Source organism: Fundulus heteroclitus, chromosome 17 (genome assembly GCF_011125445.2).
Source record: "Fundulus heteroclitus isolate FHET01 chromosome 17, MU-UCD_Fhet_4.1, whole genome shotgun sequence".
Taxonomy (NCBI): Eukaryota; Metazoa; Chordata; class Actinopteri; order Cyprinodontiformes; family Fundulidae; genus Fundulus; species Fundulus heteroclitus.
The window spans coordinates 23,522,860-23,544,522 of NC_046377.1; the positions used below are offsets into that span (position 1 = coordinate 23,522,860).

General features: G+C 42.8%; 4 protein-coding genes across 7 annotated transcripts in view; all 4 read right to left on the reverse strand.

Moving 5' to 3' along the window:
- Positions 1 to 2,589: 2,589 nt before the first annotated feature.
- LOC105936717 (histone H2B 1/2) lies at positions 2,590 to 3,103 on the reverse strand. The gene has a single exon (XM_012877675.3). It carries the CDS (start codon positions 3,077 to 3,079, stop codon positions 2,705 to 2,707), a length of 375 nt encoding a protein of 124 aa, XP_012733129.2. The 5' UTR covers positions 3,080 to 3,103; the 3' UTR covers positions 2,590 to 2,704.
- A 2,426-nt stretch (positions 3,104 to 5,529) lies between these two features.
- LOC118566623 (histone H4) lies at positions 5,530 to 6,306 on the reverse strand. Its single transcript, XM_036149281.1, has one exon. It carries the CDS (start codon positions 6,001 to 6,003, stop codon positions 5,692 to 5,694), a length of 312 nt encoding a protein of 103 aa, XP_036005174.1. The 5' UTR covers positions 6,004 to 6,306; the 3' UTR covers positions 5,530 to 5,691.
- Positions 6,307 to 6,730: 424 nt separating this feature from the next.
- On the reverse strand, positions 6,731 to 7,923 carry LOC105918354 (histone H2A). The gene has a single exon (XM_012853424.3). The coding sequence runs from the start codon at positions 7,884 to 7,886 to the stop codon at positions 7,500 to 7,502; it is 387 nt and encodes a 128-aa protein (XP_012708878.1). The 5' UTR covers positions 7,887 to 7,923; the 3' UTR covers positions 6,731 to 7,499.
- A 2,034-nt stretch (positions 7,924 to 9,957) lies between these two features.
- pthlha (parathyroid hormone-like hormone a) overlaps positions 9,958 to 21,663 on the reverse strand; it is an 84,070-nt gene continuing 72,364 nt past the window's right edge. For 3 of the 4 annotated variants that reach the window (XM_036149123.1, XM_036149122.1, XM_036149124.1), the window contains 3 exons: positions 14,753 to 14,863; positions 12,432 to 12,957; positions 9,958 to 10,557 (listed from right to left, as the gene is read on the reverse strand). In XM_036149123.1, the coding sequence (XP_036005016.1) occupies positions 12,453 to 12,957; positions 14,753 to 14,859 (612 nt within the window). In that variant the 5' untranslated portion in view covers positions 14,860 to 14,863 and the 3' untranslated portion in view covers positions 9,958 to 10,557; positions 12,432 to 12,452. Of the gene's footprint in view, positions 10,558 to 12,431; positions 12,958 to 14,752; positions 14,864 to 15,380; positions 15,601 to 21,663 lie in introns of those variants that run through there. The other variant, XM_036149125.1, reaches the window with a different exon arrangement.

The following is a 21,663-nucleotide window of genomic DNA, read 5'->3' on the forward strand; positions in this document are numbered from 1 at the left end:
TCTCCAAGCAGCATTCACTCCTCCTGAAAGAGCGTAGAGCCACAGTGGACAGTCGTCTGCATTGTTGATGGCTTTGCAGCAATCCCTCATACTGAGCATGCATGAAGCATGAAAGCCAGAAAGCCAAACCAGATCTTTCTACTGTGAAGAGATAAAAAAAGACAACATAAAGTTAAGAGTTTAAATAAATAAAAAATAATGCAATATTGGAGAGCAGTAGGAGAACTCAGCAGAGTGAGAAAAATAGACCCTGATGTCCTCCAGCAGCCTAATTCTATAAAAAAAGCTCTGGTGGTGATCCCGGAGGCCTTCCTAGATGTAGCTCTGGCTCAGATGGGTGACTTAGAGGCTTTCTCAATGAATATTCCCGTGATTAGTCCCAAGTCTAATTATCTGGTCTGAAAGAGCTATTCTAGGAAAAATATTCCAAACGTCCTCAGTAACAAACACTTTGCATCATTACCTGCTCTGAAATATTAACTGAAAGGCCAAATAACCTATTAGCCAGTGCCCAGTGTTACTCAACATACAAATCACATCACACTATGACATATTTGATTGATATTAGCCCACAGGGATCTATTTATTTAATTATAATGGGTGGGGAGGCCGCACAAGTGATAAGTTCATCACACTTGCTTTCAAAATACCTAGTTTTGCCAGATATGGGCTATAATGTCAAGGAATCTGTTCAGTCTTTCCAAGCTAACATATATTCTAACATTTATTTGTGGGAAAAAGCAAATAGATCCTGTTGACCTTGAAAGCTTGGCATCACTCAGAATACACATTGAAAGGGTCAGAGGAGTTATTTGTCAGAAATACACTTGATTGCAAAGCACTGTGCCAATTACATTTATTGACAGTGACAAAGAAAATGTTTTTTGCATCTTGACAAAACAGTGAAAGTGTGCTGCGCGCTCACAGATGTATCTCAGCCGATTGTTCCTTCACAGTATACAGTAAGTATTGCATATAGAACATTTGAGAGAAGACTTAAATATGAACTGTTAAAGTAACAAACTATATACGTTAATATGTTTTAAAGCTCAGTGAGAAAAGATTTGTATTGCGTTTTGTTTGCAAAGGATATTGTGCTGTGTAAATATTTATAGTGTTTTTGATCTTTAATAACTGCTCTATATTTGTTGTGCATCTAATAAACACTGGTGGCTTAACTTTTCTTTTGTGAATTTACTTTTCTACAGGTGGGACAAATCCACTATTTAGATAGCCTTTTGATTCCCAGACAAATCTGATGAAGCTTCTTTACAGAACAAAATCCAGAGGCACAAACCAACATGCTGTCAGATTCTGCCTCACAACAACACTGCTGGTCATTATCCTTCATAAGCGTAGGTGCAGAGTTCCAAAAAAAGTAAAAAAAAAACTAAGCAACTGGACTTGTTCTTCGTAGTTGAAGACGTTTCACTTCCTATCCAGGAAGCTTTTTCAATTCAAAAAGTTTCTCTGTAGTTGCAGAGAAAACTGCTCAGGAAGGACATTTAAGGAATTCCACAACAAGCAGTAGTTATGTTATTTTTCAGTCCAAAGAATAAATATATAATTTGCCTGCATCTGAACTTGATAAAAAATAAGCATGGTCACATTTCAGTCTCAATAGCCAAATTGATCAGTTTCAAGACAGAACCCTGTTGTACTATTTACAGCATCAACAACAGTTAGCTTTTTAGTACAAAAGGGACACTTGATTTTTGTTAACTGCAATATTTAGTTTTTGCCCCTCTCCCTTACACTGTTCTCACTTTACTTTTACATTACTGATTAAGCCCATCCTCTGTGCTTTAGAACATTAACTTGTCATCTATTCATTGAAACTCTTTGAATAGTTTTATTGGTGAAAAGTAGTTTATAGATAAACTTTACTTACTGTTGAGACCACTGAGCTATATATAATACACTGGAGTGCTAATCACCGTCTGTTTGAACGAGTCGCTTTGAAGCCACCAGCCGCCATATTGGTACTCCCCATTTCCCTCCAGTAACCAGGGAATATGTGCGCTACAGCATCGAATAACGAGGATTTTCTCATGTTCAGGGGGGGCTTAAGACTTAAAATGTCAAATGCTATATACTTTTGTTAATTTCTAAAAATATCAAGTACTGAGAAAGTCATGTGCTGAAATATTTTGCATTTTATTCATTTAAATATATGTATATATTTATAAATATATAAACAATATACATAAACATCTATTTACATATGTGTATACATATATACATATAATTATATATATTTAATATGAATAACATGTAAAATATTTCAGCACCTAATTTCCTAGTGGCTGATAGTGTTAGTACATCCACTGACTATAGAATTACCTGTAAAACCTTTTCACACAGCCAGAAAACTGCTTGTTGTTGCAACCAAATCCTGTGGGATTCTGTGAGAGTAGGGAGGAGCAAGATGGCGGCCAGTGACTTCAGTTTGTCGGCAAAAATCAGCACTCCAGTGTATTATATAGCTCAGTGGTAGAGACCCCTTCTCAGAAAATCCTTGTAACCACTTCAAAAACATACAGGAAGTAAGTGAATCATTTTAACTGCACATAATTCAGTATTATCCCTCAAGTAGAATGAAGTCACAAAACCAAGAAATGGTTAATCAGAAGGTTTCTGGCTCAAAGTTGCATGTGTGTGGCCCTTAAAAGGGCCTTTGTTGTTTAGCCAGTAACCAGGTGGTTTACTTGGAGCTGGTGTACTTGGTGACGGCCTTGGTGCCCTCAGACACGGCGTGCTTGGCCAGCTCACCGGGCAGCAGGAGGCGCACGGCGGTCTGGATCTCCCTGGAGGTGATGGTGGAGCGCTTGTTGTAGTGAGCCAGGCGGGAAGCCTCGGACGCGATGCGCTCGAAGATGTCGTTGACGAAGGAGTTCATGATGCTCATGGCCTTGGAGGAGATGCCCGTGTCGGGGTGCACCTGCTTGAGCACCTTGTACACGTAGATGGCGTAGCTCTCCTTCCTGGTCTTTCTCTTCTTCTTGCCTCCTTTGCCGGCCGTCTTGGTCACGGCTTTCTTGGAGCCCTTCTTGGGCGCAGACTTGGCGGGTTCAGGCATCCTGATCACTTGTTCCTGCAAACAGCGACGAATGAGCCAGTAGGGGGAGGGAGACTGATCTTATAGAGGCTGCATGCAAATCACACTGCGCTGTCCCCCACCTCTGATTGGCTCAGCTCATCGGAAGGTTTAGCATCACTGTGTGCATGCTCTTGGGCAGCGGGTATGAAATACTTTAAAGAAAGTCATTGATGATGATAAAAAAAAAGCTTATGACTTTATGATGCCTTGTGTTCACTTATGCGTGTTGCCAAGAAAAATAAATGAAAATAGGTTTGGTCTCTAAATTGCATTTTTGTTTTTGTTGTTGGCCTCCACCACCTTTCACCTTAGGGATGGAGAAACATTGTATATGGAAGTGAGTCAACAAACTCAGAGCTTCAGTTCATTCAGCTCAAAGTCATTTATTGCTGACATTTTTCAGTGCGAACACAAATAATTGAACACAACGACTGGCTGTAGTGTAAAGCGCTTTGGGGTCATCAGACTTTATAAAAAGCTATACAAGTACAAGCCATTTACCATTTAAAGCAAAACTTGTGATTACTCAGTGTCAAAGGTCCACATTGCACTCAAAGTAATTCTGTTCATTCCAAAATTAGATGTCCTCGTTTTCTTTATCAACATCAGAGGAGTTCAGCCTTGTTTGGAGGCCGCCTTTCTTTGCCATCTCCACTCTTGAGCCGCCTCCAAAGTGGTTCCCTTTATGAAAATGTTGGAGCAAAGCCTTCAGGAGGAGATGACAGAGCTAGCAAGAGCAGCTGTACTAGAAGTTGGAAATCTCCTCATTCGACAACTATGGGAAAAGCTTCAGATTTTGCAGTCCATGAGCATCCTATCTGTTTACATAAATCGCTGCTGCTTCTGGATACGTGAATAGCACACTGTCTATTTCCCATGCATTGCTTACAGTGTTACATTGTTTTTGATCTCAATTGTTTACATAAATCGCTGCTGCATCTTTATCCTGAAAAATAGTGCAATCTACTGTGATTTTCAGAGTGATTTCTAGAGTGATTCTTTTCAAACTGTATGCAAACGTGATTTCGTTCTGTACTATCTATCTCAAACTACCCCCCTCGATTCTATTCACTTCAATTCAACTTTATTCATATAGAGCCAATGCATGAAACAAGTCATCTCAAGGCAAATTTCAAAATCAAATTGAATGAGATTTTACAGATTGGTCAAAAAAATGTCATATCTAAGGAAACCCAGCATGGTTGCATCAAGTCGGTTGTAACCGCAGATGCCATGGTTGAAGCCCAGCATTGCCTTTCAGAGCCCAATATTAGCAGAATGGAAAATCAACTGGAGCACTGGGTGAGGCAAATGCTTTTTTTCTTGCGCTCTTAACAGTATATACAACAAATGTGGTAATATTAATAATCTTGATCCCAATCCTAACATACCGGTACAGGCTGCTTTCAGACATAGCACTGAAAAAAGTAGAGTCAGCTAAAAAGAAAAATTTACTCCGTACATAAAAAACACAAATGACAATAAGTTGGGTTTTTCCCAAGATGTTTAGGTCAAATGTGAAAGAGTTCTATACATTTGGATTTGTCCATCAACTTCATAGATGAGAAAAACTTCCAACAGCACTTTCAGTCTTTCACGAAGCATCAATCATCGTTCAATAAGCACCATACTACCTCACTTTGTGTTATGTGACTCCAGAAAACAAAAACAATTGTAACCCTGGTTCATTGCCTGTTTGTCAGTTCTTGCCTTTATTTCCTTCCCGCTAGAGGGGAGTTTTCCTCTCCACTGTCGCTTCATGCATGCTCAGTATGAGGGATTGCTGCAAAGCCATCAACAATGCTGACGACTGTCCACTGTGGCTCTACGCTCTTTCAGGAGGAGTGAATGCTGCTTGGAGAGACTTGATGCAACCTGCTGGGTTTCCTTGGAGAGGAAACTTCCTCCTGTCAGGAGGAGTTGATGGAATATGACTTTGGAAAGAGCCTTGAGATGACCTGTGTTGTGATATGGCACCATATGAATAAAACTGAATTGAATTACACAGCAGGGGTCAACAACATGGTGCCAGAGGGCCTGTTCTAAAACAACCCTCCAGTGAGTTGCCGCAAAAATTTTATTTTAGTCTGTTCTGCTTCTGTAATTACACGGGCATATATATATTTTAAAATATATACATAAGACTTTTTTTTTAGCCAATGACAAATTCTGCTTTATTCTGTCACTGAAGCAATAGACATTCACAACCTACCATGTATTCGTCTTTACATAGAACATGCTTATACACTCAAATTACTTATAGCTATGGCCCACAAGATAAAATGTATCCAATTTTGTTAGACTGAATATGCAGTGGTTTCATGTGTAAATGAAGCAACAGAACATGAAGCCTTTTCCCCAAAAATTCCCTTTGAGCTTCATCTGCCCTTCCATTCAGTAGTACAGCTCAAGTATTGGAAGCTGAACGGTTTCTCTGCAATTATTTAATGAGGTTAAAGATTTCAATATATATTACCTCTAACATTCAAGCAGTTAAATGGGACACCAACACCGATCATACAGGAATTATGTCTTATAGAGATGTGTGTGGCTCTTAAAAGAGCCGTTGGGTTGTTGGTTGAAGTCCCGCTTTAGCCTCCGAAGCCGTAGAGAGTGCGGCCCTGCCTCTTGAGAGCGTACACCACATCCATGGCGGTGACCGTCTTCCTCTTGGCGTGCTCGGTGTAGGTGACGGCGTCCCGGATCACGTTCTCCAGGAAGACCTTCAGCACACCGCGAGTCTCCTCGTAGATGAGGCCCGAGATACGTTTGACTCCACCGCGGCGAGCCAGGCGGCGGATAGCGGGCTTGGTGATTCCCTGGATGTTATCACGGAGGACTTTACGGTGCCGCTTGGCTCCTCCTTTCCCGAGTCCTTTGCCTCCTTTACCGCGACCACTCATTGTTCTGCTGCTGTGTTTCACATCAACTGATAGCGGCTGGAACTTAGCGGCTGACTTTAAACACGTCTGCCGGACGTAAGTGAAGACAGGTTCACTACCGGCTTCCCACTTCCGCTTCAAGTTACTAACAACGAGGCCACACACTTCCGCTTATTGGACACAGCTTTTGACATAAAATACATTAATAAATCAACATGGCGGGATTTTAACACGTCAGACAAAAAGGATCGGCACAATCTCTAATTTGATTAAAGTTCGGCAATCTTATTACATAAAAGCAATGTAAAAATATATTTTTCATTTACCAAACGTGCATCCCGCCTACTTAGGTACTTCAAAAAAAAAAAAAAAAAAAAAAAAAAAAAAAAAAAAAAAAAAAAAATATATATATATATATATATATATATATATATATATATATATATATATATATATATATATATATATATACACACATACATCAATGACTATTGGATGTAATAACTGTAATTTGTGCAATAACTAATGTGCAATTACCATTTAATACCCTGTGCAATAATCCTGTTAAATAAGTGACTTCAGCTGTTAAAGTTATCTAACTACCTCACTGTTGTTCTTTACCTGGTACCACTTTATTGTACAACGTCAAATCCATATGTATATAAGTCACATTGAATGTACATAAGTCATCTTAAATCTATGCTTTATTTCCTTTTTTGATTTATATATTTTTTCGATCCACTGTATATATATGGACACACTATATATACACGTCAATGCACCTTTTCCTCCTTTTGATTGAGCCGATGTGACATGTGAATTTCTCCACTGTGAGATCAATAAAGTCTATCTTATCTTATTGAGACTATTACAAATGGACAAACACTAAAAATAAAACATTTAAAGTTAAGTTGTAGGGTAGAAGGAAAAGACTCATCAGAAGGTAAAAAATAGAAATACATGAGGTACATTCATATAAATTAAATGCTTAAGTTGAAACTACCAGAAGTTAATGTGCAGATAGTCCCTTAAAATCTGATACAATTTAAATGTAATTATTTAAAAGTCTGAAACAGATTGCAATCAATTTATGTATGTAAATAGTGTGCAGCAGCATGAATGTACCAGACAAAATAGCGTAACTTTTACCTGGAGTGATATTGATTGTTCCTGACAGCAATTTTATTGGTGTTAACCTCCAGTAGGAAATTTTTTTACCAATCTGATTGAATTTAACTTTGCAAAGTGCCTTCAGATGACGTTTCATGAATTGGTGCTATATAAATAAAATTGGGTCTCCTAGTCTTGTGTTGTAAATGAACGGATTATGTGAACCATTGGGTATCAGTAAACGAAACTCGTGAGGATCCTGCCATATACGCAAAATATTTTACATTGACAAATTAAATTTTTATCCGCAGCAGTGCCTTGGCTTATAGATTAATTAGAATCGGGCTCTTTAAATAGATGTGGGTGGCTCTTAAAAGAGCCGTTGGGTTTGTGGTTTCCAGGCAGGTTTACTTGGCCTTGGCGGGCTTCTCGGTCTTCTTGGGCAGCAGCACAGCCTGGATGTTGGGCAGAACGCCTCCCTGAGCGATGGTGACTCCTCCGAGCAGCTTGTTGAGCTCCTCGTCGTTGCGCACAGCCAGCTGCAGGTGACGGGGGATGATCCTGGTCTTCTTGTTGTCGCGGGCAGCGTTGCCAGCCAGCTCCAGGATCTCAGCCGTCAGGTACTCCAGCACGGCGGCCAGGTACACCGGGGCTCCGGCACCCACGCGTTCAGCGTAGTTGCCTTTCCTCAGCAGCCTGTGGACACGACCCACGGGGAACTGCAGACCTGCTCTGGATGAGCGAGTCTTAGCCTTGGCTCTGGCTTTGCCTCCGGTCTTTCCGCGTCCAGACATGTTTAACAACTTCGAGCTTCTAAGAAGAGAAGAATGCTGGAACCCCGCGGGACAAAGATACTTATAGCTACCATCTGTTCACTGATTGGTCAAAATTCAGCAGAAGGAACATCGTCCAATCAGAATTGTGTAGTCAAGTTTTCTCACTGGTGTACCAATTTCCGTTCACCGGAGGATGGGATTTCCAAAATAAAGTAACGATTTAAATGGCATTAGAAATGACAAAGAAGTAATTTCTTCCATGTAACATCTCTTTATTGTTCTAGAAAGAAGGTAAAATAATAACATACATAAGTGTTTTATTATTCCATTATTTTATCATTCTAATCTAAATAATCACAAGGAAAAAAAAAACGTATCTAACAGAAGTAATCACCAGGCATATATGAGCAATGGATTACCCCACAAACACTCGCCTTTATAGATACCTGCACAATTTTTTTATATTAAATATTTGAATAATTTTTTTTATGTAAACTTAAATTAGTGGAGTGTGAATTGTTATTTTTCTCCCAGCAGCTATTAGACTTTACAACCATAACTTCTCCCAACAAACTTGTCAAAATTAAACAAAGTGTTTACATGTCTGCTGGTTTTATTAATTCTTTTTCATTCTAATAAACAGACTGTGTTTTTATGCATAAATATATATATACACATTTTGCACATTTCTTAAAATCCCCCTATCAGTTGCACAGGTCTTTAATTTTGTGTTTGTGTTATTCTTTAACAACTAACAACTGTGCATTATTTCTTTTTCATGTATGTCTCTTATTCTTTTTGTTTTTATAGTTTTTACCTTTGTGTGGATCTCCAGGCTTCCATTTTACCATTTTGCCTTTCAAGTTGCTGCTGCTGGGACATATGAATTTCCCCACTGAGGGACAATAAAGGTTGTTTCCATTCACTTTAATTTTTATGTTTTCTGCCGGCAGCTCTGCAGAAGGAAAACCGCAGATCCAGGTTTGAATGCAGTTTCCCAGCATTTCTCCAGCGATCCTCTTCACCCTCGTGTACGGTCTTCATCTTCTTCACTGTTTTCTTAACTTTTACATTGCTTAATTAAATTATTTGCTTATGATTTGATAGTCAATAATCAATTCCTTGTACCTGCCCAGCTGACCACCTGTTTTTTTTTTCTTATTCTAATAATTTATTTATTTTTACCAAAATGTTTTGTTTCTGTTTATACTGCAGATATCTGATGAGTTTGCCTGATGGCAAATGAACAATAAGTTTAGTGTTTACTAGTTTTAATCATACAATTGCAAAGCAACAAATCTGGCCAGATGCTGATTGTTAAAAAAAAAAAAAAGCAAAATAAAGTTTTAAACAGCTCCTGCGTACGTATCCAGTGAAACTTTAATGAAGAAATTAATCAAATATTTAACTCTAAACCTGCTCATTGTCTACTATTATTACCAAGGCTGGTGAGTAACGAGTTAACATTGACTCACATTACTGTAATTAAGGACAATTTTTGTGTACTTTGTACTTTTTAAGTAGTTTACAAAAGCTGAACCTTTACTTGTACTTGAGTATGATTTAAATATTTAGTTTCATTGGATGCTGCACCTGGATGCTGCAGGGCAACAGAACCATCAGAACCGCCTGGCTGCCAGTTTTCCTGCTCCGACAGAAGCAGGAAGGGTCTTCTTAGTCTTTCCAGTATCTGTAAAGGAAACTTCTTCCTTATAATCTCAACTTTATTTCCTTCTTCTCCATAAAACTAATTTCCAAATAAATCTAATACTTTCCTGTTGGAAAACTCTTTGATGTTCTGATTAAACGTGAAGCTAAAATGACCCCGTTGAGTACTGACACCTAGTGGAGATATGAAGGTACTGCAGCTTTACATAAATTAACTATTTTTTTACTTTGAGTTCACAATAAATGTTTGAGAATTATAACTTTTCATCCTTGCTATGAATGAAGGTGGAGAGCAATAACCTCATTGTTGGAGAACATCTGGGCTGACTGTTTTCCATCTTGTCAGGAACAGAACCCGTCAGAACTGAACTTCAGAGGAATCGAGGAGTTTCTAACGGATCAGTGATCAATCAGACGCAGATTCAGATATGACGACACTTTTAATCTGTTCAGAACAAGAGCTTCATCTCAGTGCACAAACATGAACCAGTTGTGTTTGGGTACACATGTGAACTTTGGCCTGAAGAAGCGCAGCGTGGAGAAAACCAACGGTCAGTGAAGGCATCACGAGGATGGACAACATCGTACAGCTTCAACGAAACAAACACATTCTTAAAAAAAAAATACAGAAAAAGAGAAAAAAGTCAAGCTTTCTTCACTTTGGTCAAAAACATCAACAACAACAACAGGATCATGGTTTATAGGTTATAGTCAGATATCTAAAGTGCATTATGGTACAAAAATATAGAAGGTCAGCAGCACCTCGATACGTTTCCAAAATAAATACACCCAAATAAATTACTGGAAATAATCAGACATCACCGGAATAAAAAAAAGGATTCACAAAGATTAAAATCAGCCGCTGCACAGAGCGGCAGTAAGGTTTCATTTAAACATAACCTGCTTCTGATTCTCAGATATTTACACACAATAAATATTTTCTATTTGCTGTCCAAACGCTCACAATCACAGGAGGCTGAGAGTCGTGAACATTTAGGAGTCCAGGAGGCCAAGGCGGGTTCTGAAAAACACAGAGAGGAGAGAATTAGAACCACGAACCCACAAATCTGAAAATGTGGGAAAAATAAATGAATTTGCATAAAAATAAAACCTGACCCAATTATTCAATCTCCGGATTCTCTAATGAAAAGGAAAAACTTTAACGTCTAAAACTGGGTTAAAATATCCAAACTTTTGTGAATTTTAGTGAAAAACTGAAGTCAATAATTTATAAATAATATGTCGCTGTACTCTAACTTTATGGTTATGCTTAAAAAAAGCTTTTTTGTGTGAAAGGGACTGAGCTGGAACCACAGCGGTCCATGTGGCGCTGAAAGTCTGAAGCCAGGTTTCAGATCTGGACTCAGTGACAGAACCGGTCTGTGTGTGATCCGGACAGAACCGGATCAGGTGAGCCTTCCTGTTATCTGCTCAAAGTCCTGCTCTCTGTCAGCAGATCCTGACTTTATCCTCTGCTTTCAGTGAGCTGAAAAACATCCAGTCAGCTAAATCCTTAGATCCAGCAGATCGGGTCAGAGTCAAGCTGATCCCATACATGCCGAACGAGGGAACGACGGAGAGACCTGGGTGAACGTGATGCGGAAAGTCCAAAGACTCTTTTGGACGGTACCAGGCGGTACTGTCAGGTTCTGCTAGAGCCCTGGACTCCCCACACCATGACACCTCCACCTTCCTTCTGGTTCTTTTAGCTCCAGATAAATCCAGTCTCTGGTCAGCATGTGGATCTCCTTCTGGATCCTGAACCGTTTTAAAGGTTCTGATGGGAAATCGTGGACCTCTCCACCCATCTGATCCAGAAGTTCTAGCTCCCCTGCAGGCAGAACTTAAATCTGGATGCCGACCGGAGGCAGAGAACCTTCCTTTAGTGCTGAATCTGTTCTGGATCTCAGTCTGTAGGAGCGTTCAGATCAGGTTCTGCTCAGAGAACAAGCAACAGACACATGGAGCTGAAGGTTCTGGCCTCAGAACTTTCTGCTCCATTGGACCCTCTAAGTCAGGGGTGTCAAACATTGGCGGGCCGGATCCAGCCCGCCAAACAATTTAGTCCGGCCCTGTGGCTAAATGCATTATCATTATTTAAAAAAAATATATATTTTTTTTTTATCCAGTGTCCTGTCTGGCAATGTGGCAATAATAATTGTTGTCTTAATGCCAAAAAGAACTCATCAGATTTGACTTTCACAAGTGGAGCAGTACTGCTTTTGCCGCTTGATTTATGAATGTGAATAGTTTTATTATGATTCATGCGGGGAATATCTCAAATGATATGGACACTACAATGGGAAAGTAGGAGAGGAAAGGAAGAAGAAGAAGAAAAAAACAAAAGGTAAAAGAAAGAGGAGATAAAAGGAAGAGAATGATAAAACAATTATTGAAAAAGACATGTACTTTGTTTATTTGAAAATCTGCAGTTCCTATATTGTCCATGAGGGGCGCTGTGTTTTAATTAGCAGATTAAGCTTCAGGTGTGGAAAAATTTAAATAATTTCTTAATTTTTATCTGTTTGTATTTTGTCATGCAGGACAGTGTTTTTAAGTTCCAAAAAATGTGAATAAATGTTTTTAACATTGTATAATCACTGTGATCAGTTCTTATGCATAATGCACAAGTAAATGTTTAACTGAGTAAAAGTATTGTTGAAATTGCACATACTTTTCTTAAAAACGCTGAGGTTATTCATAATATATTGTGTAAAAGTGAAATTAATTTAATATAAAAATCAACAACAAGTCCACTTTTAGTAGTTCTATTTAATCTTACAATGAGTTTACTCGTGTGGCCCTCTTGAGATCAGATTAAGCTGAATGCGGCCCCTAAACCAAAATGAGTTTGACACCCCTGCTCTAAGTGCTGGAGACCCAAACTGGACTCACCTTGGTCGGTCTGACAGCGTCTCACTGCGGCGCCCTCTGCAGGCCCAGCAGGGACCTCCACTCCAGGTGGAGTCCGCTCCCAGCTTCATCCTCCAGCCTCCACCTTACGGAGCGCACCGTCCTCTTCCTCTTCTCCCCTTCCTTCCTCCTCCCAGACTTCCCCTTCCTCTTCCTCTTTCCAGGGACCTTCTGCGTGCTGTCCTTGTACGGCTGAGACTTGTTGGTCTCCTGCGGCAGGTTGGTGCCCTCCTCCTCCTCCACCTGGAAGCTGACGGGGAGGTTCTTGGTTCCTCCGGGAGGTTTGGACTGCAGGGTGCTGCCCGTGGTGCTCGGGTTGATCCCCAGACCGGGTCCGGGCAGGCCGACGCCAGCGCCGCCGCTGCCTCCGGCCCCGACGCTCCGCACCGGGAAGAATTCGGCCGTGTGGACACCGTCCAGAAGGCCCTGCAGGAAAATGCGGCGCCTGAAGTCCTGCAGCATCCGGCTTTTGTCGTGCATGAGCTGAGTGTGAGTCACTGAGCGCCTCCTGGGGAGCAGAGCAGAAAGAAGGTTTAACAACCGGCAGCAGGAGGAGATGAGAAGAAACATCTGAGACGCAATTCCTCAGTCCACCAGCAGGGGGCAGCACGCCCAGAGGATGGTCACACAATAATAATAATAATAATAATAATAATAATAATAATAATAATAATAATAACAACAATAATAATAATAATAATAATATGTATTATAATAATAATAATAATAATAATAATGACAATAATGATAATAATAATATAATAATAATAATAGTAATAACAATAATAATAATGACAACAATAATAATAATAACAACAATAATAACAACAACAATAATAATAATGATAATAATAGTAATAATAATAACAACAACAATAATAATAATAATAACAATAATATTAATAATAATAATAAAAATAATAATAATAATAATAATAATAATTATTATTATTATTATTATTATTATTATTATTATTATTGCAGTGGCCTACAGGTGAGCTTGACCCAATGGGGGCGCTGCTCATCAACATGTTGAGTGTGGGAACTCTGAGCTGTTGATCCGCAGGTGCAACCAACTAGAACCACCGTCCAGGAGCAGAACCTCAACAGAACCTCATCAGAACCTCATCAGAACCTCATCAGAACTTCATCAGAACCTCATCAGAACCTGCTCCCAGTCAGGGATCAATCCTCCCGATCGGACAGAACCACCTCTGGGATCATGCAGGTGTGTTAATCAGTGACCACAGGGTGGCGCTGTCGGTCCAGAATCTGACCTCGCCTCTGATGGTTCCAGCTGAGGTTCTGAAACGGTTGGGAGCAGCCGGGTCAGCTGAGGAAGACCAGCTACTCCTCCTCACCACATTCCCAGCAGGCGGGACGAGTCGGGGAGAGTTCCCCCCGGGTTCTGATGAATCTGCAGCTCCGGTTCTGATCCGAAGTGCGGAGCTGCAGAAGCCTCCTGAGGGAGCAGCTGTTTATACGCATACAGATATTTCCTGTGAAAGCCGACCCGGCTGGGAGTCCACCTTTAGTCCCGCTCAGATCAAACGGATCCGTCCGTCTTCAGAACTCCGGCTCTGAAAGAAAAAAACGCTTCCTCAAGCGGATCAAAGAGGAAACGGACCTCGGCAGCAGCTCCAGGTTCTGGTTCTGGCGGGGAAGGTCAGATCAAGCTGGCTCTATTGGAGCGGTTCTGATCCATACGCCAGGGTTCTGTCAGGGTTCTGTGAGGTTTTAACCAGTCTAGACGTTCAAGTCAAAGAAACCCAGAAGGGATAAATCAGAACCATTAACGGTTTGGGCCATCTGACCCGGTCCCATAGTTCAACAGAACCAGAAGCAAAGCGGCTCCAGAACAACTGAGACGTGTTATCTGTCAGAACTTCGATCCAGAATGATCAGAACCACACTCTGTTTTCTGTTAGAATAAAACAACCAGAACACCAGAATGTCGGAGGTTCTGTCGGAGATGAAGTGGACCCGACCTGACCCTGCTAGATGGTTCTGACACAAACAGCACCATCCACAGCCTCGATAACTCGGATCACATCCAGAACCCTCTCAGAGATAATGTGGAAAAAGCTTTAAGTGTTTATTCTGCCGAGCCGGACCCGGTTTGCTTTGGTTCCGAGCCGACCCGGCTCCCGCAGGCGGTCCAGTTCATCGCAGCGAGCCGCTCTGGGTAAACACACAGGTGGGAACGGACTGACTGAACATTTTCCAGCCTGGGATCGCCCGCCAGGCCGACCCGGAACAAAGAGTCCAGTCTGAGACCGAGCCGGGGGGAGAACTGGACTTACATTCTGCTGCTCAGGGTGTCCACGGGCCGACCCGCGAACGGAACCGGAGAGCAGAGCAGGAACACAGCGAAGAACCACTGCTGCAGGAGGCTGCTGGAGAACAACATGGTTCTGGAAAAAAAGAGGAACAGAGGAGAGTCAGAACTCAACAGAACTTCAGTCAGAGATCCAAAAACGCTTTGTCAGAACACGATCAGAAATAAACAGAAATTTACTCAAAAAGTCAGAGTTCTGCAGAACACAATCAGAACTCAATCAGAACTCAGAAATAAACAGAAATTTTATGAAAAAGTGAGAGTTCTGCAGAACACAATCAGAACTTTGCAACCTAGAACTCAACAGATCAGTCAGAACTCTGCAAAATTCCACCCAAAACAGAACAGAGTCAGAACTCTGTAGAACCCCGGCAGAACAAAGTCCAATCTCTGCTGAAGCAAACGGGCCTCAGAACGCGATCAGAACTTTGTCACATAAAGCAAGAACTCAGCAGAACACACAAAGTACTTAGAACCCTGCAAAACTCAGAACTTTAAAGGGCTCAGAGCACAACCAGAACCCAACAGAACCTGTTCAGAACGCAGTCAGAACTCAACAGAACGCAGTCAGAACTCGGAGCGGTTTCACTCACAGCTCCGTCTGTCCCAGAAGAGATCCAGAGAGCGGGTTCTGAGCAGAACGTCCAGGTGAGGAACCTCCAGAACGCAAACAATCCAAAGCCCGGTTCAGCCCAGTCCAGCAGGAGATCCGCTCTGCTGGTGCTGCAGGTCCATCTGAGGGCTGCTGAGGTCTGCTGCAGCTCCCAGAGAGCGGGGAGGACCTCCTCTGAAAGGAGGAGGAGCAGCAGCAGCAGGAGGAGGAGGAGGAGGAGGAGGAAGGTGGCACCGCGGCCGTGTGGGTCGGTTCTGCTCAGAATCAGGACCTCAGCAGGTTCCTCCAGGCTGCAGAACACAGCCGATTTCTCCTCCGTGCTCCCAGAACTCATCACTGGTTCTCCTCCAGGAACCCACTCCCAGGTCTCACCTGCAGCCCCTCCTTCCGGTGACCTTCACCTCCTCCTGACCAGTTCATCAGGCACCAGGTGTTGATTACTCTGCAGGAGCAACCTCTTCTGGACCGGACCACAGCAACCAAACGTTCAGATGACTCTTTAAGGATCGTCTAGAGCGCATGTGTCAAACTCGAGGCCCGCGGGCCGAATCTGGTCCATCAAGGCAATTTATCCGGCCCTCAAGAGCCAAGAAAGGCAAATCATGTCATGAAGTAGAGGCTTTTATCCTTTTAAATTGTATAAAGTGGCTAAAACTGAGCCTCCTGTAGTGAATGTGGATTTTTTTAACTGTGTAGTAACAGCATCCTGCCACTAGGTGTCAGTTTTTCCCACAACACATTAAAACAACCCAGAAATGTCCAGAAAGAGAACTTTTTTTGCAAATAAACTGTATAAACTGGGTCTATGGTGCTACTTTTATGTTACTGTGCATTTTTTTATACATCTATGTGAACTGAACTGACATTAAATCAAAAGTATCATCTATACAGGTGCAACCGGCCCCTTTAATGACTTCATGATGCCAAAGTGGCCCCATGTAGAAATGAGTTTGACAGCCCTGGTCTAGAGGAACGTTTGACTTTGGGAGTCTTGGAGCTGATTTGTTTCTTTACCTGTCAGAGTCTGTTCTCATCTTCACGTCATCATCATCATCGTCATCATCATCATAATTGTTCAGGTAACATTTCTGTTCAGGTCTGATGAAACCTTTTTGGGTCACGCCTCCACAGAAACGACTTCAGCGGGACCACCGCTCTCTGCAGAAGCACGGCGGTGGCAGCGTCATGCTGTGGGGCTGACTTCAACTGGACCGGAGGGAATTTAACGCAGATCCAAACATCCATCGGTGTCGATGAACAAAAGAACGACTCCATCAGAGCATAAAAGTTCTGCAAAGGCCCGGTTAGAGCCCAGAACCTGTGAGGCAAGCTAACAGGAGATGTCCTCACAAAGCTCTGGTTCAGGATGTAAAACCACGTTTATTTATGAGACGCTTAATTTTTATCACCTTTAACAGGTAGTTGGACTTCAGTCCTCTGTTTGTCCAGAACTTTTGCCAGAACCTGCAGCTTTTAAACGATCCGGACCTGTACTCTGAACTGATGCTCTGACGTCTTTTTCTACTGGGACTTGAGGAGTTTGTTCTCATCTTTTAGCTCCAGATAATTGTTTTCTGCCATCAGGAGGTTCTGATGGAGCGGTGACAGCATCACGGTCCGGATGCTGATGCAGAGTGACGGCCACTTTGGGCCATCGCTGGCCTTTAACGGCTCGCTGTGACGCGGAGGGTCAGCTGACCCGGACCACGTTTGGCTGGAGGAGGTGAGGAGGACCAGCAGGATGGACCGGCGCCGTGTCTCTGCTGCAAGTCTTTTTTAATTCAACCCCCTTAAATAGGCCAAACATTTGGACTTGGTTCTGATTACTTCTGGTTCTGGAGCTAAAGGAACTTCCTCTGATGGCCTGGATCCTGATCATCAAGAGTGAACTCCAGCGGATCTTGGACCCGATTATCAGACCGGGCCTTTTCTCACTCTAAACACCTTCTCAGCGTTTCTCTGAAACCACACTTTCAGGACTCGGACCGGACCGGACCGGGTTCTGCCTGCAAACGTTCGTCCTGCTGGTTATAGAAGCTTTAATCTGAGATCCCTCTTTAAAAGCAGGTTCTTCCTTCCTGCAACCAGTTTGTTACAGGCAGGAAGTCCCAATGAGATCAGAACCTTCTTCAGCTCAGACTGGATCCACCTTACAGAACATAAAAAAAAAAATCATGTTCGGAAACCAGAGTTCTACCAGAGAGACCGGTTCCTGAGGAGAACTGTGGATCGTCGTGCAGAAACCCAAAGAGAATCTGAAGAACCACGGCGAAAACATTTCCTTCATGCTAGAACGTGCTGGTGAGGTTCTCCTGAAGGTCCGATCTGTGAGCGGCTCTACGGTCCGGCCTTCAGTCGACCAGAGAACAGCTAAGATCCAGAGAAGGGTTGGGAGCATCATGTATGGGAGGACTTCACCCAAAGGAGAGAGCCTTGTACCATGAAACGTTGGACCAGAACCTTCTTCCCTCCTCCAGAACACTGAAGGTGGGTCGTGTCGTCAAGTCATGACCCAAAACCACCAAAGCCAACAAAGGAGTGGTTAGCCAGGCTCCAGAACATCCAAGCAGAAACTGAAGCAAAGATGCCAGTCAGCAGCTGAGAAACAGCCACTGGGCTTCAGAACCACTGAGCTATATTATACACTAGAGTGCTAATCACCGTCTGTTTGAACAAGTCGCTTTGAAGCCACCAGCCGCCATATTGGTACTCCCTATTTCCCCCCAGTAACTAGGGAATATGTGCGCTGCAGCATCGAATAACGAGGATTTTCTCATGTTCAGGGGGGGCTTAAAACTTTTAAAATGTCAAATGCCATATACTTTTATGCTATGTTCTAAAACTATCAAGTACTGAGAAAGTCATGTGCTGAAATATTTAGCATTTTATCTATTTAAATATATATATATATATATATATATATATATATATATATATATATATATATATATATATATATATATATATACCACTTATAAATATATAAATAACAATATACAAAAACATTTATTTACATATATGTATACATATATCTACATATATACATATACACATACTTATATATACATATATATATATTTAATATGAATAACATGTAAAATATTTCAGCACCTAATTTCCTAGTAGTTGATAGTGTTAGTACATCCACTGACTGTAGAATTACCTGTGAAACGTTTTCACACAGTCAGAAAACTGCTTGTTGTTGCAACCAAATCCTGTGGGATTCTGTGAGAGTAGGGAGTAGCAAGATGGCGGCCAGTGACTTCAGTTTTTTGCCAAAATCAGCACTCCAGTGTATTATATAGCTCAGTGTTCAGAACCCGTTAGCTTTAGAACCCGTTAGCTTCAGAACCGTCCACACATCTGGGCCCTGGGACCTTCAGGTGGATCAGATAGACAGAGCTGAGTGTCAGGAAGTGAAAAGTGCTGGTAGAACGCTGCTAAGGTGACAGGTTAGTTAATATTGTGGGAACAGGAAGAGCTCCACATCTCGTTTTGGACCGACGTGGCAGAACCAGGCTGCAAATGCTGCTGAGAGACCAGATGTGCTGCTGGACAGGAGCAGATCTGCTCGTTATTACAGGCGACATGTTGGTGGAAGTGTTTGCTGAATGATGTATTTGGTATAAAAGGAACAATGTTGGTGCAGTAGGAGTTTTATTTGCAGATGTGACGTGACACGACCCGTCGGTACGGCGCTGAATGACATTAAATCAGGTGGACAATTGGATCTATAAAGGTTAGTTATGTAAGGATGAACGCCACCGTCCTTTTTCAACGGGGTTCTGGACGGGTTCTGCAGTGAGGCCACGACTGCAGGCAGCAGCGCCGCCGCTCCACGTGTGGAAACACCAGCAATGTGTCCCAGCTGTGGAGAAATCACTGGTGGGAAAAGATGTTTACTCAAGCATGTGGCAGCAACGTTTCTGGTGTTCCAGCCGGAGATTTATGTGGAATTAAACAAGTTATTATATCCCAGAACCACGAGAGAACGGGCTTTAAAAAGCCACAGAAGATTAACGTCCCGGACCTCTCTGTGGGTTTTTAGAGCGGGTTAACGGGATGATTCCTGACCAGCATAGACGGACTCAGAAACCCAAAGGTGGTTCTGTTCGGTTTGATCCACTTTGTCCTGGTCCAAATGAACACGAACGACACAGAAACAACAAATAAAAGTCCAAACCAACCACAGACAGAGTCAGAAACACATGCTAATGATCCGGTTATAGTTATACTGTAGATCTCAGGCAGAACTTATCATCCCACCCTGAGAAACAGAACCAAAAGCGGGTCAGAACCCTCACACTGCAAAAACGCAACTAAAAATAAGTAAAATGCTCTTAAAATTAGTGTATTTGTCCTAGATTTGAGCATGTAAATAAGATGATCTGCCAATGGAATAAGATTTTTGTACATAAAATAGGAACAATTCATCTCCATCATCTTATTTCAAGTGCAAGATGTCTAATTATCTTATTTTATGGGTCAAAATACTCATTCCATTGGCAGATAATCTTATTTACCTGCTCAAATCAAGGACAAAAACACACATTTTAAGAACATTTCACTTATTTTTAGATCCGTTTTTGCAGTGCAGTTTGTGGACTCCCTGCTTCCTTGTATCTCAGTGAGATCTCAGAGCTGGTCGTTTACTGGGAATCCATCAGAACTGTAAGGTGGACCCACCAGGACCGTCGCTAGGCTTGATCTCCACACCCTGATTGACAACCAGAACCGACTGGACCATCTGACGGGTTACACAAAGATGGTCCGCTTTGTCTTGTATGTTTCCTAGCAGTCTGCAGCAGTCTGAAGCCTCGGTGGGACCTGGCCTGGTTCTGGTACCAGCAGGTGTATATCGCTCTGTTCCTGCAGCCCTTCGGATCGACCCGCTGCTGCTGCAGCTGCGCGAGGACAAACCGTGAAGTGTCTGGTCTCCTCTGGAGCGCTGCAGCAGCAGGACTCCGTTAGTTTGTTTTGGGCCGGGTTTAATCACAGGAGCTGATGAAGGGAGGGTCCGGGCCCGCTGCTGTGGACACACTGAGTGCAAAGAGCAGCATGAAAGCCCACCGTGCACTCTCCAAATGTTTGGCCAAGGTTACGGTCGGCCTCCTGGGGTTTCAGACGGGCCGAGCTGCTCAAACAGGCCACTTCTCAGCTGCAGGTACAGATATTTGTCAGGACATCGCTGCAGCTTGCTCTCTGACGCTACGCTGAGCCCAGTGGACTCAAACTGTGGTTTTAATTAGGTCAATTATGTCTAACATTCGGGGCCCGGCCACAGCTGTCTATTGATGCGTCCCTGATTTTACCCAGAAACAGCAGCTCGGCTGCAGGGAGCCCAGTGGGGACATGAAAATCACACAATGAACACATTATCGGTCCGATCAGCAGGAGGTCTGCAACAGACCGTTCTGCTGTGCTTTACGTTCATTACTGAACCCAAACAGAACCCATTGTTTCTCCAGGTCTGTTGGTGTGTAAGAAATCAACATTTTCTCGGTGAGTGATTAGTGCCGCAGAGAATCATGGGAGCAGCTTTCTCCCAGTTTATGAGCTCCCCTGGATGGAGTTGGTTCAGGAACATGAAGTCCAGGCGGATCCGTTTTTATCTGGAGAACAAGAGGAGGGGCGTCGAGAAGCAGAACCATGACGGCTCCCTGAAAGGAGAGCTCTCTGCGCTCTGAAAGCCACTTTACCTGCACGTAAACAGGTAGCAGAGAAAGTTTCCTGGCAGCGGCAGCATGTGTGGTCGGAGCCAGGAAAGCTGCTCCACAGTCACACAACGCCGCTGCGTTTTGGCAAAGCAGCCCATACACTGCCTGCCTGTTTTAAACCTGGTCTGCTCACTAACACATGGGCTGCTGGCGCCCGGCCCGGTTCTGACCCCACGCTGAGACCCCCAGAGCAGCCCCGTCTCCAACGAGACGTTCAACCAATCAGCTAAGAGTTAAGCCAGCAATAATGGACCTGGCTGAGGCCCCCAGTAGGGATCAACCAACAAGATGTTTGCCCCATCCCTAACTGGGTTAGAACTGGTTTAACTACCACATAGGAAAGGTTAACCCAGTTAGGGTAGACCTAATTGTCAGGTACTGGGAGGTACCATGGTCTGCTCCGTCGGGTACAGCAATAAACTCAGTCAGGTCCATCCACGGGTCCAACGGAGCCACATTTCTGGTTAAAACCCACCGCAGTGGGAACTTGTTCAGGTAACCAAGTCAGTCGTGGGTTGTTCCCATCAGGAGCCTCACTGGGCGTTA

Coding starts and splice junctions, on each gene's coding strand:
- LOC118566623 (XM_036149281.1), bottom strand. CDS start 6,003: ATGAGTGGTCGCGGTAAAGGAGGCAAAGGACTCGGGAAAGGAGGAGCC.
- LOC105918354 (XM_012853424.3), bottom strand. CDS start 7,886: ATGTCTGGACGCGGAAAGACCGGAGGCAAAGCCAGAGCCAAGGCTAAG.
- LOC105936717 (XM_012877675.3), bottom strand. CDS start 3,079: ATGCCTGAACCCGCCAAGTCTGCGCCCAAGAAGGGCTCCAAGAAAGCC.